Source organism: Pristiophorus japonicus, chromosome 3 (genome assembly GCF_044704955.1).
Source record: "Pristiophorus japonicus isolate sPriJap1 chromosome 3, sPriJap1.hap1, whole genome shotgun sequence".
Taxonomy (NCBI): Eukaryota; Metazoa; Chordata; class Chondrichthyes; family Pristiophoridae; genus Pristiophorus; species Pristiophorus japonicus.
In genome coordinates, this window is record NC_091979.1 from 119,371,433 (window position 1) to 119,398,219 (window position 26,787).

A 26,787-nucleotide genomic window follows, 5' to 3' on the forward strand; every position below is an offset into this window, starting at 1 on the left:
AAGTTCCGTTTTTCTGTACAGTCTAGTACAATTAAGAGGACAATTAAAAGAACGCTTCAAGAATCCTTAGGGGATGTTTCTAAACGATTCTAACCGGATAAAATGAGTTCTGGGAAGAATGTTTATCAATGAAAATGGCTATGTAGTCCATACTAAAAGGATAGCATATCTCTTTAAAACGGGCGTTTATGGAAAATTGCCCATGTTTGCACCAAAGCGATGGGTTAAAAAATGAGTTTAGCAATTTACCACTTGTGTCTTCATTGGCCTTGGTGAGAACCACCGCCGGGGTGAGTTATCTGGTAAGGGAGGACTCCTCCCGCTGGCCAGGCGGTGAGACCGCCGCTGATTTGCTGAGCACTGCGGCCGAGTACGGAAGAAAGCTGCTCTCCGACCTCTGCGCAGTCGCGGTGCACGTGAAGTCGGAGCTCGCGCTCCGGGGCCCCAGCGCGCCGCTCTGGTTGCTGTGGCAACTGAGGCAGGAGCAAGGAGTGGCGCCGGCCGGCGTCGAGGCTGCTGCAGCTGCTGCGGCTGCAGCCGCCGCCGTGGCTGCGCTGCTGTTGAGCCCGTGTGGGGACTGGTAGAGGCCTGGATGGCGGAAGCTGCAGAGAAGCTCAGGTCGCGAGTAAGGGTGGGACAGGGCGCGGAAGGTGTCGAGCGGGCGAATGGAGGTGGGGAAGGGCGTGGCACCTGTGGCGGCGGCGGCAGCTGCAGCCGCAGTGACGCCAACGTGGGGATAGTAGTGCAGGGGGACGTGAGAGTGGAAAGGGTAAGGCAAGCTTCCAGTGGCCGCCGCGTGGGTCATCATGTAGGTGTAAAAACTTGGGTCAGCCGGGTGGGGCCAAGACATGGCTAGTCGCTGCCTTTTATCTTTCATCCGCCGGTTCTGAAACCAAACCTGGAGTAAGAAAGAAAATGCACAGCGTCAACACATTGCAGCCCATTTTGCTATTTCTCCTAGCATATTGTACACCTTAATTGGAAATAAATGCTTTGCAAATAGTGTTGTTAGTGTAATTAAAGCAATACGTTATCATTTATGAAATGCTTAGCGTTACAACGTATCCACAGTCACTTAAAAGATTATTCAGACAATAATTGACATATTTACACCGATTAATCAGAATAATAATGTATACGAAACATGTTATGTCATAACATTTTTTTTTATCATTTTAACACTTTAATGTACGTACATTAAATCAAAAAGTGCAATATATTTATATAAAGGAGGATATACGACACGAGTTAAACATTATGCACCTTGATAGTAGTTTCGGGTAGATTTAAAGCGGCCGCCAGTTCACATCGCCTGGGTCTGGATACATAGTTTTCTCTGTAAAACTCTTTCTCTAGTCTACCGATTTGTTCTCGGGTGAACGCTGTTCGATACCGTCTCACCTGGTCAGGACCAGAACCCGAGTTGCCTATTGAACTGGAGTTGCCATTCAGATTCGTAATATTGGACCCATTCGACGAAGTATTAGTTGAAGTACCATTGTCAGAATACACTGGGAAGAAAAAATAAAAATGTTAAAGATCGGTAAACCATGAGTACAAATTAATAAGGCAACTTTGATGCCACTTAATTAATGCTGGCTGTCATTATTACAAATGGGGACTGTTATTAGAGTCAATAAAGTTCTATGAGTCTCTGCATAACCAAATATATCTGGTTAATTTGTAGTAAGTTTCGGTAATTATATATAGATAAAAGTTCTGAGATATTCATCCATTAAGCATCTGAATTAACACGGAATGTATAACCTCCAGGCACTTCTTGCTCATTTTTGCTTCATCTACAGAGCCATTTAAATATTTTACTTTTCAGTATTTTGAACCACAAAGCGCACCACTGAACTGGGAACTTGTTTTAGTACCAAAATCTTTTGTTAAGGACAAGATAAAGGCCCCGTTTGAAAAACCTCTGAAATCTGTAGGTTTCAATACAAAACAAAGTAAAATGTAGTCTATTTTAAAAAAATATTTAAGTTTAATTTTACGTTGTACAATTTCGATAATGCCACAAACGAATATTCTCAGCATATTGTCATGCAAATATTTATACTTTTACTGATATGTTTCTTAATAAAGGAAATATTGTTGGCGTAAAAATAAGAGTTTTCCGCAATTTCGAAATATGATGACTTTACTCACAATTATTTATTAAGTAAAATACTTTTTAACACCGTCAGCGCCTTCAATGATAATATCAATATTATTGTTTCAATCCAAATGTAGCTTGCAATACAACTTTCAAGTGAAAATGTATGTGTTTACGGGCTTATGGTACTTTATTAGAGAATAAAATACTTACCAATAATAAACACGATTATTCTGAATATTGCACATTTGTTCTTACAGTTTATTTATACCGAGTGTATGAGCTTTGTTTCCTGTATTGTCAAACTATCAGTGGAAATGCATTCCCAATCTTTGTTGCATTACAACAGAACCTTCTTCAAAATGACTTATTTTTCTGTACTTTCATTAGAGCTTGTGTAGATGTTAGCACCTTAATTTTCGAGCAACGTTTAGCAAATAAATGTTTACCTTTGTTTGTGTTTTCTTTAAGCTGCGTTGTACTGACGCCGGCTGGAGAGCGGAGTGTCGAACAGCCCACATCAACATCACTGTTCATATCTGCTTCTTTCTCCCGACTAGCAAGTTCTGAGTAAAGGGAGAATTTTTTCCTGGTTTCCGAGGACGAAATTTCAGACGAGGACGTGCTGTCGCTCGAATGTTGATGATGGAATAAATTGTCTATCTCAAATTTGCCGTTTGTTGGGGTGTCCCCAACAGTGTTGTGAAGGGAGGCGGAAGTTGCTCTGGGGCTGAGACGACCACTGTGATGAGAATTTTCAAGGGCCTCCTCCACTGCATTTCCAGCTGAGTCTGACAAATTCGAAACCCTTTTGCCAGCAGGACTATGCAGACCCCGTTCCATCAGAATTATTTCTTTTCTTATTCTTTCCATCCCGAAGCTGAGAGCAGGTTGCAGGCTGATACTACACTAATGATGATCTTGCAGCTGGGGCCAAATCACATCCAGCCCCGCAAGTGTCTCGAAATGTATCTTTTTGGTGCAAAGAAAAAGTGTTATGTCAATGCGAGGGAACGACTGGTCAAAATGACCCGTGCTTCCTTTCTCCCGATGTGTCATTCATCAAACTAGTGCTCGTCATTAAGGTACGAATGACGCTGTTCGAATAATCATTTATTGTAACAGGTTTATAAGCAAATAAATACAAGCGTCTGTCAGTGGATGATGAAGGCGGCCTAGCGACAGGCGAATACATCCAGGTAGAGAAGAATTAGAGGACAGCCCCTGTCCTCAGCCGATGATCGCATGCCCGGATGCTCTGGGTTTTGGCCTCTGGGGTGAAATTGACAGTCTGATTAATAAAATGAACATTACAGCATTTCCCTGTACACTTAGCCAGATCATTATGTTCTGATTTTGCTTTGCTGTTCTTATCGGGTTCTGATAATAGCATCTTTCTCATCACACTTTTGGTTGAACGCGGGCGAGCGTTGTAGGTAAATAGAAGTACCAAGTTTAACAATTTTGCTCCTTCAGTTCAGCTGATTATATTTGACATATTTAGTCAGTTGGGATGGAAATGCCATAATGTGTTCTGTTGACAATGTGAAATCGTATTTCTTGCATTCGCACTTTAATATTCTGGCTTTTCCTTTCCTTATTTGCGTTTTCTCTTTAATATTTCTTCTCCCTCAGCCTCTCGTCTTGTTATTGCTTATTTTATCTCTTTATATACACCAAATGCAGACAACTGTCTTCTCCAGTTTTAATGGCTGCTTTTCTTTATCTTTCACGTTTCCTAAAGTGCACATATTCGAATAACACGTATGGAGTGTCTTCAGTATGTCCTTCATTGTTTTATTGTAGTGGATCTTTCAGACGTTTAAAGACTGAAATCCATCTTTGACTTGCAATGTAAATCATAGGACCTCAAAACAGGGAAATGCCCTCTCCGCTAATATATATTGCATATTTGAATAAAGTTTTACTTGCTTTTACATTTTTTGAAACATTTTCATTTATTGAATGATGTGCTTTATAGGATCGTACTTTATTTTAGGTAATGACTTGATATGGTATTGATACAGTTTATCTGTGTGAATGTACAAATCTCTCTTTCGCCCTCTCTTTCCAAGTCTGTTACGCATTTAGGCCGTCGATTTAATTTCACTTAAAACATCATATTTGTACTTATGTTGTTAGGGGCATTCAAGAAAGATACTTTTGTCAAAAAGTTATAAAAAGTATTTTTCTCCATGCTGTTTTCTTTCATGACTAAACTATTGACATATAATCTTCAAATTAATTCTCTAAGATTTATTTTAGACTCAATTTGAGCTCCGCACGACAAACATTTAGCTGGAAACAAGCGATTGCTAAAGGTTAATCCGTTACCTGTAGCTATTACACATTTAACCCATGTCCATGGTCAGATATAACGTAAGGCTAAGCAACATTTGCGACTAGAAGTTTAATATTCCAGAGAGGATTTGGAAGATGGAGAATCTGTGTGGACCAGCTATTCTCGGTGTTAATAGTGGTAGTAATGATGACGCTGATAGCGATGATGATAATGATGATGAATTTGTTGTTGTTGTCATCATCGCCGTAGTTACTTTGGTTTTCAAAATCAATGTTTACCGATGAGAAGCGGAACCTATGAGCTAAGTTGCGAAATACACGAGTGAAATGTTAAATGAAAGCCTAACTGATCTTCAGTGTGGATGTCACAGAATAGTTTCTATCGAGATCCCCTTATGGGAAATGACAATGTAGCAATAGCGTTCGAGGTGCATAATTAATATTAAATAATGCATAGACGGAACCTATATCATTGCTGCTAAATGGTTTAATTAGTACTGTGTCCCCTATGCAGTAGAATAAAAACAGTAACGCCCTGTCATATATATTAATATATATTCACAGTATTTTCTTCTTCCAGTTTATAACCTGCAATAAATTGTCATATGTAGTCAGTATTAACGCTAATTTCGGCATTTAGACAAAACATAACCGGACAATAAATGTCGAAAACAACGGTAATGTAAAATAGCAATAGTATCGCTCCGATTTATGGGAACACGTAAACAATTAATGTTAATTGTGGTTAAGAAAATGCATTAAACGGTAATATTAAAAGTTGCATAGTGAAAATTATGTTTTCTTCCCAAGGGTCTCGTGCAACAATAGCGGCTTCTGTAAAGTACTGGAGACACCATTTTTAATGTTATTGTTTTCCAATAAAAAATTAATATAAGTTGCAAAACATCTTAAATACCGTGATTAAATTGCTCGCGTAGGAAAAATCATAGGTCTAAAGCGATAAACATTTTTGTCATTGTAGGAAATGGTTTGACTACAAGTTAGCAAATATGTCTTATGGTTAGCAAACACAATAACATTTCGGATCCTCAAAAACAGCTTGTATGTTCGGAACGTTACCTCAAAAATTCAAAAGCTTATATCAATAATACGAAATACAACATTCCTGCAAACAAGGGTTTTTGAGAGATTGATGCAATGTTATTCGTGCTTGATTTTGAACCTTGTTTAATAATATTATCTGTAGTCCACCAATCAAAATGATTGGATGTTATGATGAATTAATTGTGAAGCTTTGCAGTAATTTTAAGTGGAGATATTAGATAAACAAAGATGAATGGAATCGAGATTAACTACATTCGCTTGAACTGTCTGTCCTCTGGCGCCCTCATCTGTTTCCTTTGATTTTAACAGTCACATTACTCTCACAGCTGATCCAAAAAGTTAAATTCTCTGAGAGTCAGCGACTTTTGATAATAATAGTTTAGGAGCCAAATTAAAAGTGAAACTCGCGCTGTTGTCCGTATGAGTTAACTTGAGTATTGATCAATTATTTTCCATCAGCACAATTTGAAAATACTGCTACAAGGGATAAATGTATGCATTGATTTCTATTTAACTTCTTAATAAAACTGACCTCTGAAGTTTTGTATTTCTATTTTGTGGGCAATAACAATTAGCTAGCTGGTTAATAATTGACTTCTCTATGCCATTGTTAAACAATGTATACATGGATTTCTTGAAAGATTTATTCCTATCGAGGCAAGTGATGAGAAAAAAAAGACCGAATTTAACATTTTCACAACATCTATCTCATAACCTATAGGCTGTTGCAAATCCGTTTGAATACTGAATGTAGAATCTCTTTATAGCTGGCTGATGGCTAACTGGCACAGATTGAAAGACTGTAGAATTATGCCAGTTCTCATCGACTTTGACATAATACTGATTAATGAAACTGAACAAGGTAGTGCTAAACACAATAAATACAAAGACAAGATAATGGCAAGGGCATTCATTTGGAAAATGAGTTGCATGATTTCAAAATCCATGATTTCCATCAATTATGTTTTAATTACTTTTAAAACTATGTCCAGGGAAAGTTTTAATTAGATCGAAAAGTCACAAAACTGGTTAAAAAAGACGAATAGTCAGATTACACCACGGTTCTGTTCGCAGCAGTAGTTCGCTTTAGCTCAAAGAAGTTTTACGGCAAATTTCTAAATATTTGTTCGATCATCTAATGCAGGTACCGCGAGGTGTAATTCTGGTGCGTTGAGGGTTATAGCAGGCAATAAAAGCTCCTTAAATGCTTTTCGTCTGACGCAGGTTGTAATGTCACAAATAAGGTTTATTCCAGATTACAGTTCACGGTTCTACTAAATTATTGCTCCATTCTGATGCTTGAGTTTTAAAAAAATAAACGCACTTTACAAATCTAGGCATCCAAATCACCATGGAAAAGTCATAGAAAGAAAAGCTGAAGGAGGAAGCTGATACAAAATGCTCACAAAACTCAGCATTGACCTTGGGTCAACAGTATGATAGCTACAGTACAAATGTGTCATTCAGTAATGCAGTCGTGTCCTTGACGTTTGTTCACAAAGTTTAATTTGCAAAGAGTCCACACTGTGTTTTATTTACCAACTGTAGTAGAGTTACAGCAATAAAAAGATCAGGTAGTTTGGACCAGGGTGTAGTGTGTGCACTTAATGGATAGCCTAGTTCCATTTCTGGGAGGTGGAAGTTAACGTATTTGCTCAGTGCCTACACACGCATATCATTCTTAATATTTGGAACAAAGAAGAATTTACATTGGCAAGTAGCGACAGAAAAATATCAGGGGGATTATATGTGCAGGTGGCTAGAATGAACATTATCATTTAGTACAGCTATAAGATGGATTCGACTTCGCTCCAGTACAAATTGACGTTAGAGACATCTAGCGATAAAACAGGAATACTGCAAGATGGAGTGCGGCCTATGGAAATGATACCAGTACTTTCCACTAACTTTGGAATTTCTTCTGCTATGTCTCCGTCGCCTTTGAAAACCACTCCAAGTGGAACGTGCCATGGTTTGTACTCCGAAGATATTTCGACTTGTGGATCGCATGGAATTGCAGATCGGGAGCTAGTTGCTGTGTCACCTGAGGCAAGTCGATTCCCTGCAAACCAGCTTCAAAGTGACAGTCATATATCTTCGTTTAGTAACTACCGGCATAACCCGTGTACCAGAGGTGAATACCCTACAAGCTCCTCAATTTATCAGCATTGGCCTTTAGAGTATCCCCGGGCTGCACCTGCCCAGACCCATACAGATCCCAATAATCTGGGCATGTCTGCCTTTAGCCATTCTCAGTACTACGGAGCACACTTCTCAGGAGGAGCACTCAGCACTGCAATGCCCAGTGTCTCAAGGCATTTAGGTTGGTCTGATAATACTTTCTCATACAGTTTATATTTGTCTTTCGGTGTTCGATAACACGGTTAGAGATTGCGATAAGATTTTTAATATATGTTCACAAGGCAAGATTTGTATTTCTGTGTCTTATAGCAACACCTAGGTGATTTGTATTTCGTTTTCGACTGTGTTTATTTTCCCTTGACTGTAAATTATAGGGTATTTAATTTTTATATGTAATTTTAGAAAAACATGTTCACCAAACTTTAGGAGAGCTAAGATAGTTGTCTTTTCTTAAAGAAGGTTACAATTCATACGATGTCTATTCAATACGAATACTTTACCCAAATAAAGTGGTCTATCAATGTTAGTTCCTTTTCATTCATATCTATTTTTCACTGAAACGTTTCAGAGATCAAATCAAAATATGCACTTTGTACACAAAATATACAAAAATAACAAAACAAGAAGCATACCCACTTCAACTGAAAATAATTTACTTTGGATAAAGTGCGTTATGGATTCATGTATACAAGGAGGTGGGACATGAGAACCCAACTTTGTAAATAAATATGAATATGTTTGATATTAATTCTCGTCACTCTGCTATGTTAATCTTTTAAAGATAAATTAACTAACATCAATTAAAATAAATGCCGGTCGACGACAGTCTCGGATGTTTAGTTAATTTAGTATAGTTGAATATACAAAAAAAAATCGTTATATGTAGGTAAAATAGATGTTGGCGTGAATTTCAAGTGTTTTGTTTCCTCAGCACTGGGCTTTACATCGCAATGGTCAACGTCGCAGATCCCAGTACACAGACAAAGAAAAAAACGAATCCCTTACAGCAAACTGCAAATTGCCGAACTGGAAAAGGCTTTTGAAAAGAATCGATTCCTCACTCCTGAAGTCCGATTAAACATTTCGTTCAAGTTAGGATTAACAGAAAGGCAGGTAAGGTAAACCCCTTCTCGCTTTTACAGAACAAAAAGTGAACTACCTGTCTGGCAAGGCAGTCTCTATTGTCAACCGGTGGACGCATTTAGTCTCACACGATCTTAAACCGAGTCAGTTTATATTAGCCATCTTCTGTTCTATAATTATCTGTCTACTTTTCAGGTAAAAATATGGTTCCAAAACCAGCGACAGAAAGAGAAAAAGCTTCTTCGTGTACAGCAACCAATAAATCCAAATTGTCCCGGACTGTGAAGTAGAATACTTCTAATGAAAGGAAGAATGGCTTTTGACAGTTAGAAAAACTTGGATTCTGGCGTGTAATGACACAGTCACCTCTCTCCAGATATACATATACATAGATTATTCAACGTGTTATTCTTTCTTCAATACTTTTTTTTCCCACTGTGTGATTGCAAAATGTTTTATCTTACATTATTGTGAGATCTAGTTTTCTGGATTAAACGCTATTAACGGGTTCATTCTACTAAAGGTGGCAAATAAGAATTATTTATACTATGAGCCGAGTATAATTCTTAAAGGAAATGTTCAGCTTACTTTTCTGAAGTGATTAATACTCGTATACCATTTTCTATAAGACTAATTATAATTAGATACTTAATGATTATCTAAAGGTTATCTTTAATGTTTAAAGAATCATTACATTAGTATAGATTGCAGAGCAAATTGCTTCATGAATAGTAAATAACGTTGTTAATTTCCTATTTGCACATTTGCAATGACGTGGAACACATATAATTGTGCAAAATAATTACGTGTTATATTTCAATAAAATTGCCAACTTTTTGAAGACCCTACTTCCGTAACACTAGATTCAAATGTGCAATCAAAACATTTTACTTACTTTTTTTGAAAAAAGGGATTATTTCACAGGTTTTAGTCAAAACACACAGCTTGGGTGCAATGGGAATGTGCTAGTATGTATTGGCTAGAGACAAAAGTGTGTTGATTTGCACATTTAAACGACAACGCTACAAAATAAAATCTATGGCTATATTTAGAATATAAAATACAAAGAATTGTTATCTATCTATCTATCTATCTATCTATCTATCTATCTATCTATCTATCTATCTATCTATCTTTCAATTTCACTTCCATGACGGTTTCCTCAAAGTTTTATTGTGTAGTTGCTATTCTCTTCCTCTCTGCAGTTTTAAAAGTTAGATAATTCCCCTTTGATTTTCCAATAATTGTACACTGGTTTCCAAAACGAAAGTATACTTCACACTTGAATAGGTGTTTCAATGCGGGGTCACGGGGGCGCAATGCTGTGATTCGAAATGTGTTATTTACCTCAAAAGAATGAACTAGCTGTTGAATGTTTCACGTGTAATTCTACAATAAGTTATATTAGAACCGAATGCATGGTTTTATTGTAGAAATAACTAGAACATTGGTCAGCCAAACTCGCCCATGCTGTTGAAGTGCAATCAATCCATGTTATTAAAATCTGAGGATCTCTTCTGAGTCTGTTGCCTGTTAATATGTAAAATGTTTTTCTGTTGTCGTTGTATATTTATCTGTCCAAAGTTAATAATTATTATAATGGTGATATATTTGTTGATGCTTCCGAGTCAGAATCAGCTCTAGCACCTGGAATGTAAAATGAATGAGAAAACGAACTTGATTCCAGTTGGCTCCAGACCCATCGGCTCCCATTTGCTACCGTAATGACGATTTTCTGTTGCAAAGAGCATATGTCAGAGGTGTGTTTTTGGACTTTGAATGCATAAATTCCAGTCCTGTCTGCGGTCCATCGTCAATACAAACAACTGAAAGCAAAAGGCACAGGCGGTAAAATCACACAACCATCACTAGCAGTCCTCCAGATTCTTCCACTACAGGTAAATAAAGTCATGTTGCTATCACTTACCTGCATACCGCTTCCCCAAAGATTGGGGAAGTTGTAAGTGCCAAGCATATTATGAGCGAGTGTTGCACATCTGTCAAAATCTCTGAACAAATGTATGATTTTAATTTCAAACGCTACATTCCGATATCTGTTGCACATAACCAAAAAAAAGTAAAGGTATAGCAGCCTTCATAGTAATCAGAACGAAAATTGTTAGTCACTAGTTATTTACAATTAGAATCAGTCTAATCAATGCTACAATTTTCAAGTGCATGACTGAAGATCAAAAATACGGACAAATATTGCGTTTGATTAAAAATAACTCCTTATTACTTTCCAAAACACGTCACGACCATTGAATTCAGCTTTGAGTGCAGTCATTTTATGTAGGAAAACAACTGCTAATTTGAGCGCAGCAATGTCCTCCAAACAACAAAAGAATGCACAATCGGATAAGCTATATATGGTGGTGTTGGTCAAGGGAGAAATGTTGGCCAGTCGGGATTTTTTTTGAAGTCCACCTGATTATAATCCTTTGTAGTCCCACTATCAAAACAGAAAACGTTAAGACTTATTTTCTTCAAGAACATGTGGAATATAATCACCATGTTAAGCAATCAAACACAGTAATTGTTGTAGAGCATCGTTTACAGACAAATGATGGAGAAATAGCAATTGAAGAATATATATAAAAATCTTACCACTTGTGGACATTTCCTGTCAACTTTTTCCATTATAATTCCCTATGTCCATCTTTTTAATAGAAAATGCCTCTGCAAACTTGTCACCTTGGAATTAGTCACCTTGGAGTTGTGCATGCAGCGTCACCACTGGTGGGAAGTGGTAATCGCAGTGTGACAAGTTTACATAATCAGTTTCCATTATAAATGAGGAGATCGGAATTTAACAATGTGTTACTTTAAAATGAAGACAGTATTAGGTCTGCCCGCGCTCGTCCAATTATCCACTGCCATGTAGTCACGTTTCACTTGAAGACTTCACTTGCTCTTGACTCCTGCTGTACACCAATAAATGCGATGGACTAATAGAGAAGTAAATATATTAGTGCCAAACTTTATTCATGAACACAGATCATGGTGAAATCGTAATTCCAGTAATGAAAGATGTAACAGATATAAGGGCCTATAACATGTTGTTAAACTTAGTAGTGCACTCGGATGGGTGTTTAAATAGTCATGTACAAGAACGTATATTGTCCAAACAATGAGAATGTTCAAGATAGTTCATTTTACATACCAGGCAGTAGAATTAATGTATTTTCTATATCACTCAAGACACTGGGGTGGGGGTCTCGTGAACACCTTTACATTGCTCTGCAGAACATAGCGTCCGCTTTTTGCTTGAGGAAATTCTAAAATTCGTTTAAATAAATAATAGAAGCATATTTGCATAACATGCCACTCTAATTTCGTGGCAGAAGCATTCATTTGGCATTTTAACTGCATTCTAATTCCAGACACGTCAACAGAATACTCTTTTCTGTACATTGAAAGATTTTATGTCTAAAAAGTGAAATTCTTCTGATGTGGGATTGGTTTGGACCGGTGCAGATACATTTATTTTTATATAGAATATCTAATCCATAAGAATCTGAGTGCATACTATTAATCCCCAGGTACATTCTCTTGTACTCATATGGAGGAGCAGAGATTGGAAGCTGACATTGTCTTTTTTTAACACAATAACTTTACTGGTTGAATTTTAGCTTGACGTGTTACTTTATTCTCTACCCCACTCCAACAGACAATATGGCGTATTCGACTATGTTTATTGTGCAAAGGACGTTCACGCTATTTAAAGAACATTTGACAACTGCTTTTTAATTAAGCAAATGCCTGTTATAAATATTGCTCTATTCTGTTCAGATACACAGGACTTTGAAACTGTTGAAATATTTGTGACGCGTTTCCTAAAAAATGCTTAGGACTGTGGGATCAGAGTAAAGTATCCTTACGTGGCTTGCAAAGCAGTTCATTACTTTAGTAGTTCCAACTGGTGGGGTGAGAAACATTCGCAGCATCAAGTGATTAATTGGTTGCTAATAACATTAGATTAAAGACGTATTTCGTTATCATGATTACTGTTGCCAGATTAAATCCATTTTACTCCTAGGTGCATTTTACGCGCAAGGTTAATATCTCTGTATATCTGAAATATCACAAGTACATGTTGATCTAATTTTAGCAACTGTCTATGATTTATTTTCAAATACGCATGATAAGTATTATAGTTGATACTTGAACATTTAGGGGTTGATAATACTTGGTTTCCAGTTGGGAAAAAATAGTAAGCATTTTGTGTAATCTGGTTTCATTCAGGTATTAATATCGGCCATTACGTTTGACAAAAACGACATGTTTACGATAATGTGTATTCAAACGGGACTCATATAACCTGTACCATAATCAGTCTCACTTTCATGAATATTGTTAACTGGATATATCTTTTATCAACTGATTTTAAAAATGTATCTGTTGTCGTTAACGAATTTTGGAGTAAATCCCTTTAAGTAGGTACTTGTGTATTTGGAATATCTATTTTACTATGCTTACCGCTCAAATTGTATCGAGTTGCTTGCATGTACTGTGTTACGCAACCTGAGTGGCCCGCTAGTCTACAAGTTTAAGGTGAATATAAACCAAAATTGGTCACGTTTAAGAAAAACTTCCAGTTATAATTAGAAAAATATGTCACAGATTGTGCAAAAAATGATTACTAATACGTCATAGTAAATGTTGGCAATTATTTCTGTAGTTAATAAAACGTATAAGCATTATCCATGTAAAAGGATTTGATTTTAAACCGAAATTATTAGTAATACTTCAGGTTTATGAATCGTTTTATGAGCCGAAGGTCATTCAGAATAACATTCTGCGAATATTTTAAACAATAAATGCTATATGTTATTTTAGTAACTCAAATATCAGTTTAAAAACATCAGGCAAAAAGATACCAGCAAGGGAAAAGAACAATTTTAATAGTCAAAACAGAATGAACGAAATGTTGTATGTTGGAAGCAGATTCCCAGCCACGGATCTCCACAGAGTTCACCAAGAGACAGTGGGGAGTTTATATTGAACTTCGCTGAGAACATAAAACAATTAAAGAAAATGGCTGTGAACCAAAAATAACGTTCAAATAAAAACTTATTTTTTATGGAAATTGTTTAAAACTTCAATTCTGTTCGCTAAATAATACCAATATTGGACAATAAATAACATTTAAAAGAAACAATATTTACTGCCACCCTTTACAAACAAAATGCGGAATGTGTATACTTATATTTACATCAATTTGGTCCGTGTTTTTGATTTGTTCTGGGATGCAGGCGACGCTGGCAAGGCCATATTTGTTGCCCATCCCAAGTTGCTCTGAGAAATTGGGAGTGGGCCTTCTCCTTGAATCTCTGTTTGAATCATTCAATTTCTAATGAAAATGATGTTTTATTTTTAAAGCGGTCTAACGCACACTAATCTGTTCATTAGTATTTCATTTTACACGGTACCACAGGTATGACTGACTTTGAGCAATTATCTGACATAAGTTAGCAATAGCATCGTATTTTTCAAAGCTGTATTATGAATCACAACTAACTCTAATCTTTGAAATTCTCACATAAATCCCACGGAGCTGTTGAGTTGCTTTAAGCTGCTGTTTACCATCATCTCTCTCTCTCTCTCCCTCCCTCTCTCTCCACCTTGACCTTGGCCTTCATCTACTTCCGGAAAGAACTCCTTTGTCTGCATACCAGTGATGCGATCAACTTGAGACAGCGGCATATATTTAAATCCGATCCTGTATTTTCTCGGAAAACTAAATAAAAATAGCCATCCGAAATCAATCGCTAGCTTGTTTTTTCACATTGAAAGTAGGAGCAGCTCACTTTTTATGTTTTTTTTACTGACGAGAGATACTATCCGCATGTTCTTAAATAAACGTGCTGCGCTTATTCAAAAAAAGATACTCGAATGGAAAGGATAAGCATTGAACATGCTGATGTGAAATTCTTTTTCTTTAGATTATTTATGTAAAACGCCATTGGAACTACTTCACTAAATATAGTCGAAGGGTATCAAGTCAGTACAGAAAATTATTTTTTTTAATGAAGGAAGTAAACCAAAGGATGCACAGGAATGAATTTATGTAATTTAGTGCAAAAAGCATGGGTTCCATAGCCTTTCTCTGTCGCGGACGCCTGTAGGTAGAATTTGCTTTGTCTCTGAAATAACCGCTCATATTGCAGTTTTCCCGTCTTTCCTTTGAAATTCTGAAAAAGATGTAAGACAAGATTCAAAATGCTTTCTTTGAAATGTGAAATAATCCTTATTTTGCTCATGCACAGAATACCGTGTTCTAGTTGTTTAGAGTTGTCAATTATTCTTTACCGAAAAATTCTTATAGGTTTCTTTGAGTGGTAACCTCGTCAACTGATTTACTTGTGTCCGGACTCTGCAACTTTCAGGAGGATGTGAAAATATCTTCATGGAACAATGAGAAGAGCCCCTTCAGTGTGCCACAATATTCCACGCTGAAAACCAGGTCACACTATCCCATCTCTTTCCATTATCCGTTTAACATTTGTAAAATGTTACTGTTACTTCTGTTATTATAGCTAACTTATAACTTGCACCTAACTATCTCATCAACATGGAATTGCTTCGTTTTAGTGAATCACAAAATGTAATGCAATATTTGCAGCGCGTATTATGAAGTTCTTATTCCAAGGTAAACTGCAAAGTATCGCTTGGTTTGGTCTACCAAAATTGTTTATTGAATGTGGTTTTGCCAACTTTGAGAATATGTATTGGAAGTGTATTTTGGTGGAAAAAATAGATACTTTCTTCCATCTAGTCGTATAGTTAAAAGCAGATTATAGTGATCAAAATATATCTTATTTCCAATAAAAGAGTTATGTTGCTGAATATTTCAATGTTTTTACCCTACGGTCTGTAATAGCAATGGAGTGAGTTGAATCATACACTCGAATTATGGGGAACTTACCCACAAAAACAATATTTTCAAATTATAATAGGGCCTGTAGAGAAACTCGGCGTTTACTAAATTTTGGGAACGTGGCCGCCTCAGAAATCATATTTCTGTCCGTTTGACGCAAATAGTTAAACATTCTGGCACAGCCAAGTAACAATAGGAAAGTTGACAATTTCGAATAATTTAGCGCATTTGAAGCAAAATGTAAACTAATCCCAATATACGAATATCTTGTGCTAAAAATGGTGGTGCAAAATAAAGAATATTACGAGTAAATCGAAATGACGTATCAGGTATCTGAAAACTCCACAACCCGAAAAACATAAGCTGCGTTTAAGGAAATACTGAATAAAACGTGCTCTTATTTACAGATCCAGTATCTGAGCAAAAGTTAAATGCATATCCAATTAATTTCCGTTCAGATTTTCGAAAATGTAGTGTATATACAATCTGAGCGGAATATATATGCCATGCAATATTTGCAGCGCGTATTATGAAGTTCTTACTCCAAGTTAAACTGCAAAGTATCGCTTGGTTTGGTCATATATATATGATCGTCTTATGAGTTAGTTGGAAAAAATGAATGATCTTTAAAATTTATTTCACAGAATAATATAAATTGCATCGTTTTATATATAGGACATATATGTTATCCCGAACGACACATTTTGATGCGAAACAGGTTACTACCGAGATTCTTCGTCACAATATAAGAAAATGCAAAACATGGTCACCACTGTGCCATTTGTTTTGATATCACAATATGATTCCGTTCCCAATTTGAAATGATTATTTTTCAAAAGTTGTCGAAAACTTTATTTGAAAGGGAAAGTAATGTAGATATAGATAATTGTCTCAAAGAATATTTCATGTACACTGTACTTGATATTTACTGGTCCTACAAACTCTACAATATATTATGCAAGTCATCAATAATAAAACAATTAAATCTCAACGGAATATATCTGTAAAAGTATTTACGTGGAAAACACCATCCCGTATTTTGTTTACGATGCACATCATGTCTATTAGTCATTTAGAATGAATTAATTTTGGAAACATTAAATTGTTTTAACATCGGGAAAGGGGTGCAGTGGCTGCTGAAGCCAGCTTCAGTTGCTGCGTGTCACGTGGCCAGAATCGACCTATCAGGTTTCACTCGGTCAGTGCACACTCAAATCAGTGAAAATAAGCACCTCTTCTCACTCCCGAGGCTGCTTTTATAAAGCAGTACTTAGTTTGCAGTGGGTCGTGATATGACAGCTTCTCTTCTTTCAGCCCCTTGGAGGACTGATACAATCAGGTACCTACACAACAGAAACAACACAACTAACTCGGAGATGGAAGGACTGGGAGGGAACGTCCCTTCAAATCAATGCAGGAATTTTCTGTCTCCCTCTGCATTTGGAGCTCATCACAACTCTTTATCTTCGGGTCCTGCTTACTCCGTCGGAGAGCGAACGCATTCTGTCATTTCTGAATCTGCTAAGCAGTGCAGCCCATGTCCAGCTCCTACAAGCCCTCCAAACCCAGCGATCAGTTACGGCTATCATTTTGGAAGCAGCTATTACAGTTGTCGAAATGTTGGCATTCAACAAACTGGACTGAAATCTGGTGCTCATGCATCTCTAGCCGGTTATCCAGTGGACAAATACATGGACGTTTCGGGTTTGACTAACACTCCTGTCCCCACTGACGAAGTGTCATCCAGGGCAAAAGAATTTGCTTTTTATCAGAGCTACCCCAATCCATACCAACGGGTCTCTGGTTATTTGGACGTCCCAGTAGTCCCTACAATAAGCGGCCACGGGGAGCCAAGGCATGAAGCCTTAATATCCATGGACGGCTATCAGCCTTGGACATTTGCTAATGGCTGGAACGGTCAAGTGTATTGCCCCAAAGATCAGACACAGACTTCACATTTTTGGAAATCGCCACTTTCAGGTATCATGAAATATTTTTAACTGAGAAACGTTACGCTCATTTGAAATATAACGCAAACAAAATAAATCCACTGTCGTTTGGTTTAATCTTGAAGGAAATTCTCTCGTCTTTCAATTTACAATATTTCAAACGAATAATACATGGAACACAGAACAAACATGTATCAAAATTAATGCGCTGAAATGTGCGATTGACCGTACGCCTAAATATCTTAATTGAGTTGCTAAATGTATATTTTAATAGCCAGAGGTATGGGTTGTCATTTTTCCTTTTAATGTTTCATCTACCGCCTTCGTTTTCTTTTTAACGTCATTTGAACTGCTACTGTTTGAAGTTTACATTATTATAATTTGCGTTTTCCCCCTCAGGAGATCTGATGCACAACCAGACTGACATAAACATTTACAGGCGAGGGAGGAAGAAAAGGGTTCCTTATACGAAAACCCAGCTTAAAGAACTCGAGCGAGAATACGCCACAAACAAATTCATAACCAAGGAAAAAAGACGAAGGATATCAACAGCCACCAATCTTACCGAAAGACAAGTCACCATCTGGTTTCAGAACAGAAGAGTCAAGGAAAAGAAAGTAGTTTCAAAAGTCAAAGAAAATATACCTTGATACGGCAGACATCAGAAACCAATAATGGTGCATTGTAAATTTTATGTGATGGTCTTTCTTTTAAAAAAGGAAACTAAATGAATGTAGGAGACGTTCAAGACACATCTTCGGATTTACAAAGAAATCTCAAAATGACAATTTCCACGAAATGTTGCGCAAAATGTTGCTAAAATACTTGATGTGGCTTCATCGCCACTTTCAAGCAAATAAGGCACTCTGTTAAGAGTGTGAACTGTTCCACATTCATATACTTGTATTGTGTTACCGTGCGGGATTATTTTCACGAGTGACATTGCAAATACTGCTGCAAAGTAATGCTTAGTTCAGTCTTAAGTAATATTTTCGTGGGTTCAGCTGAGTTACTGGAGGTTTTACAATACGCAGATAAAATGGCGACTACAACTGATAAGACGTTCTAACCTAAAAGTTAACATTAAGTAAAGTGTATTTATAACTTTCTTAATGCAAGGCGATTTTTATTTAACATTTAAGTTTTCAGTCATGCTTTGCAAGAGGTACCATGGTTGCATTGCGAATGGGTTCAAATGCTAAACATATATAGTAGCAGCAAAATCCATTCTGTTGTGAATGATTGAAAATATAGTGCTTAAATACCATTTTAAGTCAGTGCCAGTTAGAAATTATTTACAAGACTAAATGTGACACAACCCCATAAGATATTTTATCATATTAATCGGCAGCGAATTTACAATCATTTTCATATTAAATTATTTAGTTCAGTATCGAAAGGGCCTTCTGTTTATTCACTCCAAAAAGTTCTATAGTAACATGTTTCCCTAAGCAAATGTAAACAGTAATATCAGTCTCAAGTGAAATGCTTGCCAAATTTAAAAGGCTTAAAATATCTTTAAAAGTTATGAGTTAAAATATGAAAGCTTATGTTTCTGCATTTGAATCTTTTGTTCATATTAAACTGTTATTTTCGAAACAAATGCTAATATATTTGAAAGTTCCATGGTCGTTTTCAATGCGGTGCCTTTAATTGAAACTATTACCGTTGTTTTCTAATTAGTAACTTGTTACGCTGTATATTTAAATTACTTCATTATTGTAATCATGATAACTATACGAGTAAAAAAGTGAAGAAGTTTGGCATTATTCCTATGTTTTATGTACATTTTTAACGCAAGCATTTGTTCATATTGTCCAACATTTCCTTTACCCACGACGATTTAAATATGAACTCGCGTGGTTTTTTTTGATTTTTGCCATGTAAAATATTAAACCAAATCACACTTTAACTGTCTTCAAGTTTTATATTTCTTGTAAATGAGTTCAATATATTTTGTTTTGTCACATTGCCACCTTCTATACTAAGCTGCACAGTTTCCACACAAATGTTTCTCTAATTTACACACAAGTCACCGCAGTGCCGCGGTATTTTGGGTCGAAAATACAAACTCTAACACCATAATAATAGAAGAAATAAATAGGAATTACGGTATCAATAAACTGTGAGGAATTGGAAATGTTCGTGTTGAAAGACATATTTTGCTAATATTTTTAATAATATCTTATGCTATAGCATGTTTGTCTAGTATTTGGTTGCTGGGTATTTTGTAAATATAAATTAAACTATTTGAAACATGTATTGCTTCCAGGTTGCAACGCTTTAAAACAAATTATGAGTCGGCGAAAGTAAACACAGAAAATTAGTAAAATCCCACATAGGGTTGAAGAATACAAACTTTTGAGACGAAAAAAAAATCTTGTCAGGATTGATGCGTTATCTTATTTTCCCTTGTACAGGTCAATTCAAATTAGAGTCGTGTTAATTTCACATAAGCATTCCAACTTTTTGTAAGGTTTGCCACAAATCATTCCTGGTCGGTTAATAATCTGCTTGGCACAAAGTACCACTTAGTTATCCAAAGCAACTACTTTACAAAGAGGCATGCTAAAATGTGTGCTATAACACCGCCTTTTCGATTATTAAATACAATTAAAGGTGTAAACAATCGAGCTAATTCTTTTTATCTCAAATTTAAATTCAAACATTTAGTGGGCTAATTTGTAATCTCCGCACAGATGTTTAAAGTAAACACCTATTGTACCATCCCTGTCGGCGATGGTGCGTAAATAAAACAAAACATGATAATGTGGGTAAGGTGCTCACAACAGTATGAATGTCGCCTGGGTTTGGAATGCTCTTTTTGGGGAGATTATTACTGGGATAAGGAAGTGGGGGAGATAAATCAGTTCCTATTTTTTTTAAATAGAAATACTAAGTGATGAAGTTTATAATTAAACTAAGTGAGATTGACTGCATTTATATGAGCAGAAACTTAGTAGGTGATAATGCTCTTGACCCTGCCTTCTTTATTTACCAGCTGCTAACATTTTCTAAACATATTCCTGTGCATTGGGATAAGTTATGTTAGTTAGCCATAGAAGAAAATTAAAACGAATTATGTTCTATTAAGTTAAATTGAAACTCATTATCTGTCATATTTAACACATGCATACAGGTTGATTTCCTTCCATTAAATTTGTTGGAGCTTCGTGACATTAAGATACATTTTTGGAAGACTGTTCAGCGCTCTGACGTCAATTTTCTATTTACCATTGACCTTGACTATGGTTATAGTCTTTGACCTTGACTTTATTTAGCATCATGAATAATAAAGACAACCCTGATCGCAGAGCTAGTTCGCCATCTGCTGGCTAACCTACTGTAAAACATGAAGCAACATAGTTGTTACAACCGAAGGACAAGATGGTCGTTCGTACTTTACGCTGCAAACCAGTGCCAGAAGTATTATTTAGGCTTTAAATCCAAGAGCTTATTGATAGGTTGTACTGACAACTTAGACAGCAGCATTGCCTATGTTGCAAGAAATGCACGATAAAGTAAGTCTTTCAACCCAAGCAATGCGAAGGCCAATGTTCAACGTGTTAATAATTTGAGGTTTAATATTTGACATCATTTAAATTTAGCGTCTTTTCACGAATTTATACACCACGTTGCATTTTCTACATGTTGGATCGATTTTGTGTTCACATCCAGGATAACCAAGCACAGCCCGGGATTGGTGTTCTATTGTGAATAAAGACTGTAAGCATTAGCTTTTCTGTAGCGATAGTTTCTAAGAAATATGTGACAGCTAAATTGCTCGATTGTAGTTTTCTTCAGGACATTTTTATATAAGTTACGATAGAATTTCATAAACAGTGTTTAAATGTTAACCGTGATCGAATGAGAGTTTTGTGAGAACGTCACGAGCAATAAAGCAGCGTTTGTTGTGGTAAGTGTAAAACGATGATTCTTTACCCGATTTCATTCTTGGCTACATTAGTTCTAATGCAAACCTCAGTTGTGGCCGATGTGATACTGATTTCAAATTGAAGTGGCTCTTCATACGAAAGCACATTTCGCACTAAAACTAAGTTAACATCTTTTCTAAAAAAAATATGGCGATTTGATCTCATTCGACCTTGGCCTTGAACTGAGCTACAGTTTAATTTCTTGGAGTCATTTCGAGCTTTTACAAGAAATGTTAGGTAGAGATCCGCTTTCGGTTAAGCCCTTTGTTCGCAATTGCGTTTGGATTTTAATGTCTTACTAAAGGGCATGGTGATCATAAAAGGGACAGAGGAGAAATAGTGTTTTTTTTTTCCGGTGAGGATGTGGTGGCGGTCTCTGCTTTGATTTTACTGCACATGATTTTAACTTAAAGGGCCAATTCGTGTTATATTGTAAATAGATAAATATATACATTAGAAAACAAGGTCAATTGTTAAATTATAGACCGCCAATTATTAACAGTGTAAACCCCCAAAAATAATATATTACATTTCTGCAGTTGATGCGACGCTAAAATAAATCGTGTTGTTACCTTAGGAGTTCTGCGTGAATTTTAATTATCTAAAGTCATATTTGGACTCAGAATTAGTTCCATAATTCGAAAGGTAGACTCATTGCATTGAATTTTATTCCATTTGCTTTGCTATCGATAAACTTTAGTACTATTAGTTAAAATGTTAAATGGATAACAGCCACTTTAATGTTTTAATCATTGATTATAGTTAATAGATCGTGCATAGGTCTGTAAATTATGTCTAAAATAAGTGACTAGAAATTCTAAAGTTAGCAAATGCAAGAGAGTGAGTCGTTTCTTTTGGCTTTGACACCAGCGTTGCAAATATTGGCCTTCATTCCAATAGTCTTGTTTCAACATTTGCTTTGTCTAAGTATGGATGAGGGTTTGCGGTGCTCTAATGACGGACAGCATTCTTAGGAAATCTTAAGTTTTTTTTAACAAAATCTTACGGTCTAATACGACCAATCTACTGGATTTTACTGAAATGTACGCGTTATAAACACATACAACCGAATTTAACCCCAATATTTTCGCATGGAGCGGCACATGTTAAACACAACAGAACTGCGCAACATTATTCTAATCCAACGTGGACAGACTAAGACATGGGCCATTTTCGTTTCCACCTAATAATGCATAGTACGCTTCATTGTAACAAACTTACTGAAATTTGTTATAAAGTTAACTTAGATAATTGAATTGAACGACAAATATTCAGGACATTACAGTAAACGCAATGCTGCTGTAGAGCATTGTTTAATTTTATGAATGCGTATTTTTTTTGCTACAAGTCGAAATGTGGTTTAGAGCAATGTATTCAGTATATTAGCTGACTTATTCGATTTTTTTAAAACGTCCCTCAATTAATTAGACACGGGATATAATTTCTAACCCCTTTAGATAATTTGCACCAACATTCACGTGTTTGGTTTATTTGTCTTTTTCGTTAACAAAATGAAATAAAATAGCGTACCTGATTTAAATATAAATGTGCTTCTCGTAGAAGTTAGTACTGCCCAAAAATATCCGTTAATATATAGCTAAAAGTAATGCGTTGAAATATAAAAAGTCTCCCGACATTTTTAATGACCATGTTACATTTTTATTCGACCTGATTAGAAGTTACGAATTATCATCAGTTAAAATAATGTATTATCTCTGCTATTGCATCATATCGGAGTTAGGTATTTGGTTTTCAAGAATTATTGAAACTGTGTTGAATTGGTCAAGGGAACACATGAGCATTTCAGATATTTAAGGTTTATTAATCAATGATAACCTGTAACTAATGGAGCGGTTAGTGGCTGTAGTGTGTGAAATATTTGGAGATCTATTGAAGCTATATGCCCAATTTATTACGTTATAACAATTTTTCTGAGCTATATATGCATCCTGTTGACTTCAGCGAGTTGCGAGCCGTTAGCAGTCTTGAGTGGGATGAAGGTGCACATGGACGTGGACTTGGACATTTCAGATGTGAATTGTATTGGGACGGAGGCGGTGCCAGAAAAAAAGCTGCTTCCGCTTGTCTTGTGACTCTCTCGGAGCCAATCGGCGAGCGCCTTTCGTTTATCTCTGTCTGGAAGCTAAATAAGGGACAGAGAAGATCTGATCGCGCTCCTCGGAAATGTGCGAGCACAATCTGCTAAATTCAGGCTATGTCGGCTCCCTGTTAAATTTTACCAGCCCGGAGCCCTTCTACTTCCCCAACCTGCGTCCGAATGGGGCTCAATTGGCAACTCTGTCGCCAGCACTCTCCTATACCCGCAGGGAGGTGTGCTCGCTCCCGTGGACTTCGAGTCCATGCGCATCGCCGCCGCAGAGCCGCGCCTTCAGCGGCTACTCTCAGTCCTATCTCAGCAACTCAGTTTCCATCAGCATCAATAGGCACGGATCAGACAAGGCAGCAGCCGGCGAAGAACCTAACAAATACTACTTCCAAGACAGCAGCCGAAAACTGGAGGAGAGATGCAGACACAATCAATCTTATCCAAGTGATGCCAGCATCCCCTCTTCAGTCAACATCAATTCTGCCAAATACGAGTACCCAAACGTGGAAACATCTCTGCATGGCTCGTCATTACATAACCAAGGCTTTGAATTGAATTCCAACTCTCCCACTGTAAATGAAGGCATCAAGCAATGTGTGAGCCTCAATATGTCATTACAGTCATCAGTAACGCCAGTATGCAACAGATCCTCCGATGGTATAGTATCAGTCTAATATTAAAGCGATGATCAACCCTCCTTTACCAAAGTGCTACCTGTCACCTTCACGTGAATTTCATATTTTGAACATCAAACAATGATCCCGGAACACTTGCGCTTATTGCAACCAGAACCATCAGGAAAATAATAATTGTAATTACAAAAATGATTAGGACGAGATAATGAAACAATGAAACTGAAAGCATGGTAGCAGTCCCTGTGTGATAGCTGGAATTACTTTAAATAACAAGTCAAATTGCAGCGTTAATTACTTCCGTTTAAGTTCTAGCTAGCATTTAAATAATTAAGAAATGGTAACTGTTTCCTAAATTTTTCGCCATTTTATTAAAAAGCCAATATTTCAGGGCGATTCCTTTGTTCGGATTTATTAATGGGCGAGTTTTCTGCGGCAACCACTACAGAATATTGAGATACTTGAATGCCTTATTTAACTATTTTATTTGTGCAATTTGGCTAGCTTCTCCTGTCACGTAATAGTATACCAGTGATGTTCTTTACTTATAAAGACCTAGGGTCACAAAATAGAGAATGTAATATTGTTTTGTCGAAGTTTCAATATAATTTCTAAAAAAGAGCAACAGTATGAACCCTGCAATGTCAACAAAGTTATTATCTAAATTAACAAAGCACATTGAAAATTTTAATCATTTGGGGATGGAAGGGATGGTGAAATATTTCAATTACTTCAGCCTTTTTTTCTCAATTTTGATTTGCAGGGCTGCCCTGGTGTCCAACCCAAGTGAGGTCAAGGAGGAAACGCAAGCCGTACACAAAGCAACAAATAGCTGAACTTGAAAATGAATTTCTTGCGAACGAGTTTATCAATCGACAGAAGAGGAAAGAATTGTCCGATAGACTGAATCTGAGCGACCAGCAAGTAAAAATTTGGTTTCAAAACCGGCGCATGAAAAAGAAAAGACTTGTAATGCGCGAACAAACGCTCTCACTCTTTTAGGCCAAAGTAAAGTTCAAATGTGAGTTTCAAGGTCGTGAATTGAACTTGTTATGGTAATTAAGCTTACTTGCAGAAAGCATGTAGATCAAGAATATCCATTGTTTTAATGGATAGGTGCTCCTTTGATGTGCTGTCATATAAAACAGCAATCTAACATTACATTGCCACTGCCTCTAGTCCAGGGCGTGTTGGTTTAGTTAAACATCAGCAACATACAGGGACTGAGATGCAAACTATGGATACCTCGTGAACATTTGCTATTGATCGCAAGGCACAAATTTGACTTGATATAGTCTGTACTTTGCTGTCCGCAGATAACGTGCCGGCGTCTTCTCATCACCATTTAGTAGTTTCAACGACATTTGTAATTGTTTTGTTTCTTCACTTTGTATAAATTGCCACATGACTGTCCACTCGAGTAACAAGCAAATATTCTGCATTTTGAGAATGTAAGTACAACAGGTAATGTGAATGGAACATTCGTATTTTAATCTTAAATATAGAAATATTATGCATGCACTCTACCTATGTAAATTGAGATCTAATAAAACGAACGACGAAGCAATTTTTCTTTTGTATAAACTACTCATGTTGGTTTGTAATCGTGCTGTGAAGCTGGAGCCGGAAAGCGGATTAATTCAAAGGTGAATGAACATCTGGTAAGGATGTATACCTAACAAGGAGCATTACGTTTGTTTTTCGAAAACAATGCGTTACGGGATAAGTGTGAATTTTAATTAGGAAAAAGGAAAGGTGCAGGTTTTATTGAAGTTCTGTGTCTGACTTCAGTATAGTTGGTGCTGTGTTGTCAAAACTGCGACGACCTCGGCTTCACTATTCAGAGATGCTCTGCCAAAATTAAATGTGAATCCGGTGCATAGTATAAAATAAATAAGTAACGGTGCCAGAAATTAAAAATAATAAATAAAACACATGGGTGATAAATTGTTATGGAACTGTATTTTTCTTGGGTTCTCTAAAGGTCCATATTGAACACAATAAAAATAAAGAAACACGCCTCTCCAATTTTTTTTCTACAATTGATTTATTGCAGTTCTGTTGCTCCAGTTACATTGGACGCCTAATTTCTGAATAAGTTTCAATATTTATACACTGGCGATTAATTCAGAACGCAACCTGATGCACGAGTTACAGGAATGAAAAATATGAATCGCCGTACAGACACATCACAAGGTTCATAGTTTCGTAATCAATCGTTTTCCAATGATCGCATTATTATTAGAACAATATTGGCTGATCACTGCACACGCGAACCAATTTCCGTGAGTCAAATTTATATAAAATTTCTACCGATCAAATTGGGCTTTTATGCAAAACTATGCAAAATCTCGTGTGGTTCTGCAAATTCTGAGCACGATGAAAATGGAATTTAAGGAGATCGGGAATCCAAATTAAATGAGACAAATGTTTCTTTTCAGTTGTGTTCTTGTACACCAATATTAAAGTGAAATCAGTGCACCAATAGAAACGAAATAATATTTAAAGACATCCCGTGGTCAACTCTCTTATTTTTATTCCACTGGATTCTGATTTGGTAACAAGCGATGTAACTCTCCTTTGAGCGTT

At 36.6% G+C, this 26,787-nt stretch overlaps 4 protein-coding genes across 5 annotated transcripts; 3 read left to right on the plus strand and 1 right to left on the minus strand.

The window, feature by feature from the left end:
- Positions 1–295: 295 nt before the first annotated feature.
- evx2 (even-skipped homeobox 2) lies at positions 296–2,977 on the minus strand. Its single transcript, XM_070874718.1, has 3 exons — positions 2,554–2,977; positions 1,264–1,511; positions 296–898 (listed from the first exon to the last, which is right to left on the minus strand). Exons 1-3 carry the CDS (start codon positions 2,975–2,977, stop codon positions 296–298), a joined length of 1,275 nt encoding a protein of 424 aa, XP_070730819.1.
- Positions 2,978–7,264: 4,287 nt separating this feature from the next.
- LOC139258337 (homeobox protein php-3-like) lies at positions 7,265–8,980 on the plus strand. The gene is made up of 3 exons (XM_070874719.1): positions 7,265–7,793; positions 8,544–8,725; positions 8,891–8,980. Exons 1-3 carry the CDS (start codon positions 7,265–7,267, stop codon positions 8,978–8,980), a joined length of 801 nt encoding a protein of 266 aa, XP_070730820.1.
- Positions 8,981–16,867: 7,887 nt separating this feature from the next.
- Positions 16,868–18,174, plus strand: LOC139258353 (homeobox protein Hox-D13). The gene is made up of 2 exons (XM_070874721.1): positions 16,868–17,555; positions 17,924–18,174. The coding sequence occupies exons 1-2, from the start codon at positions 16,868–16,870 to the stop codon at positions 18,172–18,174; spliced, it is 939 nt and encodes a 312-aa protein (XP_070730822.1).
- A 5,469-nt stretch (positions 18,175–23,643) lies between these two features.
- hoxd12a (homeobox D12a) lies at positions 23,644–25,653 on the plus strand. 2 transcript variants are annotated; one of them, XM_070874735.1, is made up of 2 exons: positions 23,644–24,223; positions 24,962–25,653. In XM_070874735.1, exons 1-2 carry the CDS (start codon positions 23,644–23,646, stop codon positions 25,198–25,200), a joined length of 819 nt encoding a protein of 272 aa, XP_070730836.1. In that variant the 3' UTR covers positions 25,201–25,653. The 2 variants fall into 2 exon arrangements, with proteins under 2 accessions (XP_070730836.1, XP_070730843.1); XM_070874742.1 differs by having other exon boundaries at positions 23,644–24,160.
- The last annotated feature ends 1,134 nt before the right edge of the window (positions 25,654–26,787 follow it).

Bases quoted from the DNA above. Each gene is read 5' to 3' on its own strand.
- evx2 (XM_070874718.1), bottom strand. From the start codon at position 2,977: ATGGAAAGAATAAGAAAAGAAATAATTCTGATGGAACGGGGTCTGCAT. The intron at 1,512-2,553 runs GTAAACATTTAT...TTTTCTTCCCAG, and splicing joins TAAAGAAAACACAAACAAAG to TGTATTCTGACAATGGTACT. The intron at 899-1,263 runs GTGCATAATGTT...TTCTTACTCCAG, and splicing joins TACCCGAAACTACTATCAAG to GTTTGGTTTCAGAACCGGCG.
- LOC139258337 (XM_070874719.1), top strand. From the start codon at position 7,265: ATGGATTCGACTTCGCTCCAGTACAAATTGACGTTAGAGACATCTAGC. The intron at 7,794-8,543 runs GTTGGTCTGATA...TTGTTTCCTCAG, and splicing joins CAGTGTCTCAAGGCATTTAG to CACTGGGCTTTACATCGCAA. The intron at 8,726-8,890 runs GTAAGGTAAACC...TCTACTTTTCAG, and splicing joins TAGGATTAACAGAAAGGCAG to GTAAAAATATGGTTCCAAAA.
- LOC139258353 (XM_070874721.1), top strand. From the start codon at position 16,868: ATGACAGCTTCTCTTCTTTCAGCCCCTTGGAGGACTGATACAATCAGG. The intron at 17,556-17,923 runs GTATCATGAAAT...TTTCCCCCTCAG, and splicing joins TTGGAAATCGCCACTTTCAG to GAGATCTGATGCACAACCAG.
- hoxd12a (XM_070874735.1), top strand. From the start codon at position 23,644: ATGTGCGAGCACAATCTGCTAAATTCAGGCTATGTCGGCTCCCTGTTA. The intron at 24,224-24,961 runs GTATAGTATCAG...TTTGATTTGCAG, and splicing joins ATGCAACAGATCCTCCGATG to GGCTGCCCTGGTGTCCAACC.